Here is a 12,729-nt window from a genome sequence, read left to right as displayed (position 1 = left end):
CTCAACCAGCCCTAGGGTGAACTCTTGCCTCGAGGGGAATTAGAGGAAAGCACACTTTCACCAGACCCCCACCCGGCTGGGGGGCAGGTCAGTGAAACCTAGGGGAAACTCAGAACCAAAGGATCCCAGGAGGCAGCCAAACATCCACCAGGAGGGGCTGTGGCCCCTGCAGGACTCCAAGGGAAGAGGCAGGCTATCCATACCTTGCACCTTGACACACTCTGCCTGGCTGAAAGGGCTGTGCCTCCCAATGGCCTTCACGAACGTCCGGACCTTCACACAGTATGCAGCCCCTGGTTCCATGGTTCCCAGGTGCACCGGAATGCCCCTGCTCTTCACCACTTTGACATGTTCCTTTAGGAGACCAGAAAACAGTTACACCCTGGCAGAAGCAGGGCAGGAAAGGGCAAGAAGAGCCAAGGAAGGAGAGTTCTAGAGATTTCCTTTCTGGGATGTATAGAGAATGTTCCCTCTCATTCATTCATTCATTCATTCTATCTATTTATTTAGCACCTCCTACATGCCAGTTTCTGTTGTAGGCCCTGAGAGATACAGCACTGAACAAAACAAAATCCCTGCTCTTATGGAGTTTACGTGGGGGGTGACGGACAATTGTGTGACAAGTGTCAGGGGGTGATGGGGCTGTGAAACAAAAGGAAGCAGGGCAAGGAGGGAGGAGGAGGAGGAGAAGGCACCAGAGTGGTTAGGGAAGTCCTCTCTGAGAAGGTCACATTTGCACAAACACCTGAAAGTCAGAAACCTGACGAGCCTTGGGGCACAGGAGCAATGGAGCCAGTGGGATATGTCTCCTCCCGCGTTCACCCATTTACCCATCTGTCCATCCATCTGTATTCCCCTCTACCTCCATCCACCCACGGAAGCTTGTGCTCCACATGTGAACCTGTGGAGGCTTGTCTGGGCCAAACCCCAGTGACTCAGGGTACATACGCCTCTCTCAGCACTGGCACTCCCTGTTACCAAGGGTGGGGAGTGGGCCCCATCCCAAAGAATCTGAGGGAGCTGCATGCTCCCCCCTGCCCAGGTCCTGATCTGTCCCCTATACTACTCCATCTGCCTGGCTGGCAATGTCCTGTCCTACCAGTAGGCCCTGACCCGGCAGGAGTAAATACCAGAAATCATTGTTATTGCTTGCCCCACCTACACACATCACCTTTCAGGGGAAACTATCGTTCCTGTTGAGTAGGTGGTAGGACATATGCTTTGTCCCCCACATACTCCTATGAGGTCAGAGGTAGCCTAGGCCAGCTTTGTTCATAGATTCCGTGAAAGTCCCTTACTACATGGAAAAGCCTTGGCAAATCATCTCGGACGGGGTCTCCAACAGGTCGACTATCCCTCAGTTCCTGCTCAATCTGTAGCCCTTCTGTTTGTCTGGCCATTCACTCTGGGAGTGCAGACATCCCACCCAACCCGGTCTGCCGCAACTATCCCACAGGAGGATGGGGGAAGTGCCCCATCAAGGCATTCTGGGTGGCCCATTGACTGATAATTAGACAGGTTTATTCACAAGCCAGCTCCTGGCTCTCTGCCCCAACTTCTGCACCCTACCCAGGTACACACCCTCGAGAGGCTTGTGCCAGGTTCATATGCTCTTGAAATCATCTAGATGATCTGGAACACCCTGGTCTGCTTCACCTAAACGTACCAGGAAGAATGGCTGAGAAGACAGGTGGGGCAGGGAGAAGACGTGCACTGTGCATCATACTATGTTCGAGTTTAGGGCAAAGAGGCAACCCCCATGCTTCAGCAAATCTGGCGTGAGCCTGGCGTGGATCAAGGCAATTCTTTGAAGAGGAGGCTCTAGGATTGTCAGTGTGCTCCCATCTCTCCTTTCCCACCCTGCACCCAGGCCCGCTCGTGCTCAGGCCAGCCCTAGACTAGACGGTGAGCACTTCAGGGGACAGCTTTCCTCACCCACCCTTCAGAGGTCTGTGACTCCTTTCCTAAGGCCTGACTCCAAGGCCAAGGCTGGAAGTCTCACCTTGGCACCAGGCTCCCTCCTCCAGTAAGCCACGAGGAACTCAAACTGCGGCCCCAGGTCTTCCAGCTTAATAACCAGGTGGAAGCCGTCCTTGGTGACCTCCATCACAGGTGGTGTGAGGACGGCTGTTGGCAAGACGGGAGAGAATCAAAGGCAGTTCCAGACAGGACTGGTTTCTGTCCTGAGAGACCAGAACCGAGTCATCAATAGAAACACACCGGGGTTGTAGGGAAGGGGGGTGGTAGCTGTAACTCCCCAGCACGCAGAAGCTGTACCATCAGCCCCCTTATCGGAGATTTTGCTTGCTGGGCTTTCAGTTACCTGTGATTGGGAGGGAAGCAGATGGTCCTCCTTCTGATACAGGATCGGAAGGACAATACACAGTGCTTGCCTCATTCCCCTCACTCCTCCCATAGGCATTTTATCATCTCACATTATCACGAGAAGGAGGAGGGCCAGTACAGCACAAGATGAGAGAGGAGACCACAGTCACATAACTTTTATTACAGTGTATTGTTATAATTGTTCTTCTGTTATTACTGTTGTTAATCTCTTACTGTGCCTAATTTATAAATTCAACTTTATCATGAGTACGTATAGGAAAAAACATAGTATATATAGGATTTGGTACTATTCTCAATTTCAGGCATCCACTAGGGGTCTTGGAATGTATCCCCTGCAAATAAGGGGGACTACTGTATACCAATACTCTTGTATTCAGCAGGTGCTCAGGAAATGCTTTTTGAAGGATGAGCAAATTTTTTTTAAATGACAAAGACTTACTACAATTCTCTTTTTTCACTCCTCTCCTTTTTTTTTTTTTTCACTTCTCTCCTTGACATAATAAAATCCTCTGCTCCTTCTCCAGGAGGCACACATACTCAAGAAAAGTGACTGAATACTCAGGTAAACATCTCTTTCTGTTTTAAAATTGTATAACCCATGTTCCTCTTTCTACTTTTTTGGCAGAAATTGTTCCTCACCTTGACTCATCTAAGCGAGCAGATGCTATTTCTTAATGCTTGCCGAACACCTGCATGAGCTCAGGTCTACATTAAACAGTTGGGTCCATTCTTTGCCCCTTAGGAATGAACATACGTGCAGGGGCACGTGTATCACGGTAGCTCAAAGAGATCAGTGATATATACTGGCTGCTGATGACTTTCAAGCATTAGGAAATCAGCAGCCTGTGGGTGGGTTGGCCATTCTATTCTTGGTCTAAGAATTCTTCACTTCATATTTCTAATGGGGATGTTGGAAAGTCAGAGGGCTTTACAAATTCCAATCATCAACTCAAGAAATTACAGCCTAGGCACAAGCACCCATATTTGACATTGTTGGATCTCAAACAGCCCCTGTGGATTCTTTCCCATCAGCAGACCAAGAACAGAAGGGCACACACAGGCACCCTCCAGTCCCTGGCTACTGATGACGGATCCATACTTGCCTGTCAAATCTCAACACTGCGGGACCAGAAGGGCCACCTCAATGGTGGCCTTAGCTTGGGAAGTGCAGTGGGGTGTGTTCTGGGCTAAATCCCCCTGCACTGGGGTCAGTAGATACTCAGAAGAAAAGCAGTTCCTGGAGGGAGTTTTTGGAGAGCAAAGCATTTCCTGGCATTTGAAGAGCTGCCTGGATAGGAGACAGGAGAACTGGGGAAGTCGGGGACCAACTATGCAAAATATAGCCAGTTCAGAAGCTTCAGTTTTAAGTAACATGATTAAAACTGGATCCTCTCATCTCCGAATTTATTGAGAATAGAATTAGAGAAAATGGCCTAAAGTCATTTCAGTTCAGAGGAAAACTGTTGACAGTGTTGGGGCAGGAACCTCTGTTCTGTGCGCTCTACGTACTTGTTTCTCCGTCCAGCAAGCTTCGGAAAGCACGCGCTATTCCTGTTGTTTAGGCGTAAGTGAGCCTCGGAGAAGTTACGTGATTTGCCCAGAGTCACAATGAATGGTCAGAATTTGAGCCCATGTCTTTCTAGACTCTGCTCTGTGGGGTATTTAGCCTCCGTATGAGTGATCCCAAACCCAGCTATACACGAGAACAACCTGAGGAAACTGTGAACTCCCAGTAACAGAATGCACACGGACCCCTCGAATTAGACTGTGTGGAGATGGGCCCGAGACACGTGGTTCTGAAGCGCTGCCGTGATGGGCCGTGTAATCAGGGTGAAGAAACTCTGCTCTCAACAAGGCTCCCCCTGAAGAGGAGGAGAGCCTGTTCGGAAGAGCCTTAAAACAAGATCTTTCACATGCCTGGGGAGACACTGAGGTGGCCTTTTTCAAAGGCAAAAGAACAGATTTACTGCCCCTTTAGGAGTCACGAGTCCACCCTCACTCCGTAGCTGACTCTGTCTGCACGGGGATCACGGAGGGTGCCGTCTTCTACCTTCTGAGGCAGGTACGCAAGCTCCTTCCTGTTCCTCAGCATCTCCGGCAGTGAGACCCTTCCTGTTTACACGGGTCCCCTCGAGCACGAGCTGTTACTGCACGCCCCTGCCCACGTAAACACTTTGTCTCCATCTGACCTGTACCTTCCTTTCCAACAATAGCTGCCAGTTCCCAGCAATGGTTTTGGCTGGAGCCCTAGGCTCCTAGGAGCTGGAGAGCGGTGGTGCTGGGTGCTGCCCGGGCACTGCACCCTCCAGTGCCCCTCAGACTCCCCAGTGCCTCACACTGGGATCCCACTGCCTCCGCTGTAGCCTCTCAGTGCCTGGGGAAAGAGGCCTGGGCAGAGAAACCCCATTTTGCACCACAATTCCTATTGGTATCCCATTCTGGCAGTCCCACTCCTGCCCCCACCTCTTCGATCCTCTGCTCTCCGGCTCTCAGCTCCAAGCATCCCTTGGGCAATAATAATATAACACCAATAGCTGAGAGCTATGATAGGACAGCACTACCCAGAACATTTACACATTTCACCTTATATAGTACCCACAACCACCCAGCGACGCAAACTGTCGCCCTTTTTACAGGTGAGGAAGCACAGTCAGCTATCAAGTGGCTGAGCTGGGATTTGAATCATACCTGTCTGACTCTAAAGGGCCAACTTCCCCTTCAAATCTGTCTTCACCTTCCTCAGCCCCTTCCAGGGTGGGCTCCCTGACCTTCTGAATCCTCCTGATTTCTTTTTTTTTTTTTTTGAAGATTTTATTTATTTATTCAACAGAGATAGAGACAGCCAGCGAGAGAGGGAACACAAGCAGGGGGAGTAGAAAAGGAAGAAGCAGGCTCCCAGCAGAGGAGCCTGATGTGGGGCTCGATCCCATAACGCCGGGATCACGCCCTGAGCCGAAGGCAGACGCTTAACCGCTGTGCCACCCAGGCGCCCCTGAATCCTCCTGATTTCTACCCGATCTTCTATACTCCTCAGCAACCTTTGAGTCACCCTATTACTACAGATGCTGCCCCAAACCTTCCTTTGTCCTCACTCACAGCAGAGGATCTTCCATTACATCAAGAGAACAGAGATCACCAAAGGCCTTTCCCCTGCCTTTCCCACAGCTCCAACCCGGTCGCATTATTGCCTGTGCCCATCTCAGAGGAGAAGCTGCCTTGCTCCTTCCCCTCTCCGTTCAATCCTCCACCTAGCAGCCTCGCCACCATCCCTAATATTCCATGAAGCCATTTTCCCAAAGACCCATTTAGGGCCCTCCTTCAGGTCTATCAGCAGCTCTTCTCCCCTCCATGACACTACCTGCCCGGCCACCTATGGGTGCCCTTCCCTCCATTCACTTTTTAAACTCTGAGGTTTCCCAGGATCCTATCCTGGGTTCTCTTTGTCCTCACATCTTGTCCCTGGACAATCTCATCTGCTCCCAAGTCTTTAGTTATTAATTTTGTCTGGTATCTGATATTGGCCTGTCTGAGCCCCAGGGCCTGATTTCTAGCTGCCAGTCAGACATCTGTGGCATGCTATCTTGAAGGCGCCTCCAGCTCAAAGAGCCCAAAGCCAGGAGTGCCTCCTATTCCTCCTGGGTTCTCTGCCTTGGATGACGTTCTCACCAACCACAACTAGAAGCCAGACACCATCATTGTCTCTCCCGACTCCATCTCCCAATAACTGGTCCCCAAGCTCTGTCTTTTCTAACTCAGCCATGTCTCTTGAATATGTCCTCTCCTTTCTGTCCCCTCCATCACTTCTATGATCAGGACCAATTTTGACTCAGCTGTAATGACAGTAACGCCCTCCTCACTCTTTCCGTGCCCTGCAGACCTGTCCTACTTCAACTCACTTTCCACACAGCATTCAGAGTGATTGGTATAGAAGATAGAACTAGCCTAAACCCTCTCTTCTTCCATGACTCCCCTCTGCTGATTTCAACAAGTTTCATGTCAAAGCCCTTCACCACATGACCAGACCTTGTTCCTGCTGTTCCCCAAACAAACATACCCTTGTATACACCTGTCATTGCTTGCTCTCTGCCATATTTGGCCACGCATGTGGATTCTTCCCATCCTTTTTTCTCAATCATTTTCCATGTACTATTACTGTAGAAAAGTTGTTCATTTCCCAGTGGCTGTTTCTGGTGAGTCTGATAAATATATAGATCCTATTGCACAAAGAAGCTGCTCGTACAGGCAACAATATGAGGTTAACGAGGCCCCAGATGGGAGGCAATGTAAGATGTATTGAGGTACTATCTAGGTAGGAAGAAGCAGTCCCAGCTCTACCCCCCCAACTTCAGAACAGCTTTCCTTCCGTGTTCCCCACCACTTGCAGACCGTGACAGAGACCGTCAGGAATGACTTCCAAAGTCTCTCTCAAAATGAGAGGGCATGTGGGAAGCAGTTGGTAATTTTTTAAATGGCCCAGTTAGGACCGTGTGTGTTCATGGTACTCTGGCTTTGCAAGGCCAGTTTGATGCTAACAAGAATCCCGAAAGTCTCAGTGAATTTGGTTCCTGAAGGTGAGGGCAATGGGAGCAGGGGAGTAAGAAGAGAAGTGCCTTACTTGAGTTTCGGTTAAAGGGATGCTGCAGGGTGCTCCAGGCTGAGGTCTGTGCGCCCACGGTGGCCCTGACACGGAGGTTGTATGGCACAGTGGCAGTGACGTCATCGGTGATGTCACACTCAGGACCTTCGGTGGGTGAGCACCAGCTGCTGGGGATCCAGATGTGGCTCATGTACAGGCTCTCATATTCTCTGGCCAAGGAGAGGAGGGCACAGCGTCACACCAGCCCCTTTCACCCAGGCTCAATGACAGGGGCAGGTCACTGCCTCATTCACCTACTTTTTATGAGTCAGCAAAATCAAGCATTTGCTCCACACTCCAGTTACTCCACTCTCTTCCCTCACCAACCATCCATTCTTTCTTAGTCCTTTTGTCACTGAACAAGAAAAACACAGGAGTAAACCCCAGTCTGTCCTGGCCTCTCCATCTCTGCAGCACCCCTTCAATCTCAACTGCTGTCATCCCTGACCTTGCTATGGTCTCCTGACTGATCTTCCAGCTTCAACTCCTGCCATCCTTCAAACCATTCATCACTCAGCAGACCGTGACATTTCTCTCCTTAATGGCTTCCAAAGCACTCAAAATGGAACCAAACTCTTCCTGGTGGCCTGTAAGACTCTCAGGCCTTCTCTCTCACTCTGCCCCTAAACATGGTGTTGCCTCTACACTGGCCTCCTTGCCATTCCTCCACAAGCCGAGCTCCTGTTACCTTAGGACCTTTGACTGCCTGTTTGCTGCCTCAAATGTTCCATCCCTGCTGTTCACATTGGTTGGCTCTTCCTGTCCTTCAGACCGGCTTAAACATCACCTCCCCAGGAAGACCTTCCCTGACAACCTAATTTTTTAAAATTTAAATTCAATTAGCCAACATATTAGTTTTTGATATAATGTTCAATGATTCATTAGTTCAGTATAACACCCAGTGCTCATCATATCTGACCACCTAATTAACAGGAGCCTCAGGGTCGACTCTCTATTGCATCAGCCTTCTCACTTCCTCTAGCACAGAACACGACCTGCAGCTACCTAGAGCAGTGCTGCCCAAGAGAACGTGTCCTGTATCAGTGTTGTTCACTGCGGCAGTCACTAGCCACGTGTGGCTATCAAGAACTTGAAATGTGACGAGTATGACTGAAAAGCAGACACTTTAATGTAATTTTTAATTAATTTAAATTTAAATATCTATCTGTGTCATGTGTTGCCACCCTGGACAGTGCAGACCTAGTATATTTATTTCTTTACCTTTTTACTGTCTCTGCTTCTAAATGTAAGCTCCCCATATCTAGGAACCTTCTCAACCTGTACCCCTGAGCCTAGAGGAATGTCTACACACATAAGTGCTCAGTTTGTATTTACTGTTCATGCAACAGATTGAGCGCCTTCTGTGTCCCTGTCCCTCCTCAACAGCTCCCAGAGCCTGGACACCCAGGGAAGAGCAGAGCTGGCTTGGCCCCAGGTCCGGCTGACCTTCAGGGTCATGATTTATTTATCTCCTATGGGCATGCTCCGAGTCAGGAAAACTGAGGTCTCCCCTCACCTCCAAAGGATCTGCATCTCCAGTGATTTATCCACCTCAAGTCAGAGGCAAACTCATTTCTTAAGATTTTCTTTAGCGTTGGACAGTTGGCTCACTGCTGTAAAGAAGCTCTACCAAAATGTGTTTATACATACTTATACTCCCAAAGAGTTCACTGTCAAATCCACAGGACAATTTCCCTTGCTTCTTCAACTGTCCTAATGCCCACGCAGACAGAAGAGGCAGATCATGGGAAATAACTTATCCCTGGGCTCACAAAGTCTCCTTGAGCTCCAGATTGAGGCCTGTACCTCCAGGAACCAACTACTCTTTAAAGGGTGAAAAAATTAGAAGCAAAAGAACTCACCCCTGGTACTCGACAAAATAGTATATTATTTCTCCAGGCACAATTACTGGGCTCCACATCAAGAGATGCTTCATGTTGGTTGATTGTACAGAGAGGTTCTGAGGCGCAGGCAGGATGGCCACTCCACCTGGGATTGAGGCATTTAGACAGGCTGACCTGTGGGCTCATATCAGAGGAATGTCACAGCTTCAAATTAGTTTCTAAGAAAAGGCGTCACATGTTAATGAACCAGAAACAATTTTAATTTCATCATACTTGTGTTGACACTAAATTTTTGCTTTCATCATTGTAATTCTGCCTTTGGTGATAAGTGGCATATTAACATTAATAATAAAAATGGCTAACATTATGAGAACTTACTATGTTCTATCTAGGCCATGTGTTAGATTGTTACATGATTATCTCATTTAATCTTCATGATTATAGGGGGAGGTAAGGACCATTGGTTTCTCCATCGTACAGATGAGAAAACTGAAGCACATTATTTACAACTTTTATGTCAGATCCACCTAGATGCAGGCCTTGGCTCTGCCACTTACTAACCATGTGACCAAACTCATGCAGACTCCTGCTGCTTTCTCATTACTTCCTTCTCCTGCTATTGCCATCCTCAGGTACCAAAACACATCCCTTCACATCCCCCAGGAAGCCAAATGGGGCATCAGCTGCCAGCTGGGAAGTGCAGGCTCAGGTCTGCTGTGGAAGGAGTCGAATCCAGAAGAGCACCAAGCCAGATCAGAGACTTCACCCCAGGCAGACCTCAAGACCCTCAGCGTGGGATCCAAGCATCACCTCGCACAGGTGTGTGTGGTGTGCCCAGAGTGTGCCCAGAGTGGGTCTACGATTTTCACACAGAATCAAAGAGACCCATGAAACTGAACCTGCCCTCCGAAGGAGGTGGGCAGTCCTGGGGTCCATCCTTGCATGCAGCCCAGGGTGCAGTCTGGATCTTCTGCTATGGTCCTTCTCCTCCCACTTTTACACATTTCTCTTTTAATGCCTAACACCTGCCTCCCTTTGCTGTTACAACTTCAGTGATAACATCGATAAGAGTGTGGGAGGAACTGGGGTCCTTGCCCGGGGGCTTTTCATCTCTGTGCCTATCTCCAGATTGGCACCTGTGCTCGTTATCAAGCCCTGTGACCACGAGGGGATGGGGGGCTCCTGGGGATGTCCTGCCTGATGCCCTTGCTTCTCTGATGTAGGACCCTAGTGATACACTTCTGTCACACTCTCAGCATCCGCAGCCTGCCCTGCAAGGAAGCACCTGGGGTGCCCACAGGGAGGCTTCCTGCCCTCCCCACTCAACTTTGTAATCCCCCAAGGGATGAAAAGGAAAAGAGCCAGCTGCAGTGGGATGGCACAGGAGGGTGGGTGGGGCATGGTCCTCTCCGACATCCTTCCTTTGGTAAAGTATACAACACATTTCTCTAGTCAAATATGGGTATTATACAGCTATGTAAATATACAACTATAATTAGTAATTTTTAAACTCTCAAAAATTAAAACTCCAGGCCCAGATGGTTTCACTGGAGAATGGCACCAATTATTAAAAAAAATTAAACACCAATTTTATACAACCTCTTCAAAAAAAAAAAAAAAAAAGAAGAGAAAAACTTTCCAACTTATTTATGAAGCCAGTATTACCCTGAAACCATAATAAGACAAAGATAGTGTGTATTTTTAAAAATAAAACCAAAACCCAATAGAACAATATATCTCATGCACTTATTTTTTTTTTTTTTTAAAGATTTTATTTATTTGACAGAGATAGAGACAGCCAGCGAGAGAGGGAACACAAGCAGGGGGAGTGGGAGAGGAAGAAGCAGGCTCATAGCAGAAGAGCCCGATGTGGGGCTCGATCCCAGATCGCCGGGATCACGCCCTGAGCCGAAGGCAGACGCTTAACCGCTGTGCCACCCAGGTGCCCCTATCTCATGCACTTAGATGCAAAAATCTTCAATAAAATACCAGCAATACAAATTCAATAATATATAAAAAAGATCATACACCATGACCAAGTGGGATTTATTCCAGGTATGCAAGGTTGGTTCGACATTTGAAAATCAATTAGTGTAATCCACCATATCAATAAACTAAAGAAGAAAAATCACACAGTCATATCGATTGACACGGAAAAAGTACTTACAAAATCTAACTCTAGTTGGTGATGTAAAAAAGAAAACATCTCTCTTCAAGTTAAGAACAGCAGGGAGTTATCTCAATGATAAGACCATCTACAAAAAAAAACTACAGCTAATATCTTACTTAATGGTGAAAGACTAAATGCTTTCCCCCTAAAATCAGCAACAAGGCAAGGATGTTCACTCTCACCACTTTTATTCAACATAGTACTGAAAGTTGTAGCAACTGCCATAAGGCAAACAAAAGATGTCAAAAGCATTACAGATTGGAAATGAAGTAATGAAACTCCTCCTGTTTGCAGGTAACATGATAGGCTATATAGAAAATCCCACGGAATTGAGGTACCTGGCTGGCTCAATCAGTAGATCATGCAACTTTTGATCTCAGGATTCTGAGTTTGAGCCCCACATTGGGTGTTGAGAATATTTTTTAAAAAAATCATTAAAACAGAAAGAAAGAAAGAAAGAAAGAAAGAAAGAAAGAAAGAAAGAAAGAAAGAAAGAAAGAAAGAAAGAAAATCCCATGGATTCTACAAAAAACAAAACAAAACAAAACCGTCCTAAAACTCATAAGTGAGTTTAGCGAATTCATAGGCTATAAGATAAACAAAAAAAATTAATCATACTTCTACATATTAGCAATGAACACTTATACACTAAAGTTAGAAATACTTTTGACAATCACTCAAAAAAAAAATGAAATACTTAGGTATAAACCTAGCAAAACATATCTAGGATATATATAGAGAGAGAAAACTCCACAGTTATGGTGAAAGATTTCAGAGAAAATCTAAATAAATGGAGAGACATACTATGTTGAAGGATGGGACAATTCAACATAATTAAAATGGTAATTTCCCCCAAATTGATAAACAGGGTTAATATAATTCCTATCAAAGCCCATCAAGGGTTTTTGTACATATAGACAAGTTTTTTTCTAAAATATATAAGATATGGTAAAGGAACTAGAATAGCTAAGACAATTTTAAAAAAATAATAAAACGAGAGGACTAAATATACCCAATTTCAAGACTTACAGTAATTAAGACTGTATGGTATTGGCAAACAAACAAACAAACAAACCCACATAGATCAATGAAACACACTACGGTCCCAGAAATAGACCCACACAAATATGCTGAACTGATTTTTGGCAAAGGTACAAAAGTAATTCAGTAGAAGAAGGATAGCCTTTTCAACAAACAATACTAGAGCAACAGGACATCTACAAGTCAAATAAGAATAAGAATAATAAATCTCAGCCTAAATTCCACAACTTATTTTAAAATGAATTCAAAATGGGTCATAGACTTAATGTAAAATGTAAAACTCTAAAACTTTTAAGAAAAAAACATTAAGAAAATCCTCAGGGCTAAGCAAAGAGTTGACACCAAAAACAAGATTCATAAAAGGAAAAATTTATAACGGAACATCATCAAAATTAAAACCCTTTCCTCTGCAAAAGAACCTATTAAGAGAATGAGAAGACATCTACAGAATGGGAGGAAATATTTGCAAGCTATGTATTTCATAAAGGACTCATGTCTACAACATATAAAGGACTCTCAAAATTCAATAGTATAAAAGCAAATAATAATTAGAAAATGGGCAAAAGACATGAAGAAACATTTCACTGAAGAGCACATACAGATGGCAAAAAAGTACACAGATGTTCAACATCATTAGCTATTAGGAAAATGCAAACTAAAACCACAATAAAATAGCACTACACAGCTATTAG

The 12,729-nt window shown here is 46.1% G+C and overlaps 1 protein-coding gene across 1 annotated transcript in view; it reads right to left on the bottom strand.

Annotated features, from left to right (window-relative positions):
• Window positions 1-12,729, bottom strand: part of IL20RB (interleukin 20 receptor subunit beta) — a 42,027-nt gene that overhangs the window by 11,882 nt on the left and 17,416 nt on the right. Inside the window, 4 exon segments of the mRNA XM_045791839.2 lie at window positions 204-354; window positions 2,003-2,127; window positions 6,962-7,152; window positions 8,845-8,971. Coding sequence (XP_045647795.2) covers window positions 204-354; window positions 2,003-2,127; window positions 6,962-7,152; window positions 8,845-8,971 — 594 coding nt within the window.

The sequence above is a fragment of the Ursus americanus genome, chromosome 20 (assembly GCF_024610735.1).
Source record: "Ursus americanus isolate L20-20 chromosome 20, mUrsAme1.1.p, whole genome shotgun sequence".
Taxonomy (NCBI): domain Eukaryota; kingdom Metazoa; phylum Chordata; class Mammalia; order Carnivora; family Ursidae; genus Ursus; species Ursus americanus.
The sequence above is the reverse complement of the archived record's forward strand: the minus strand, read 5'-3'. Positions and strand labels throughout refer to the sequence as shown.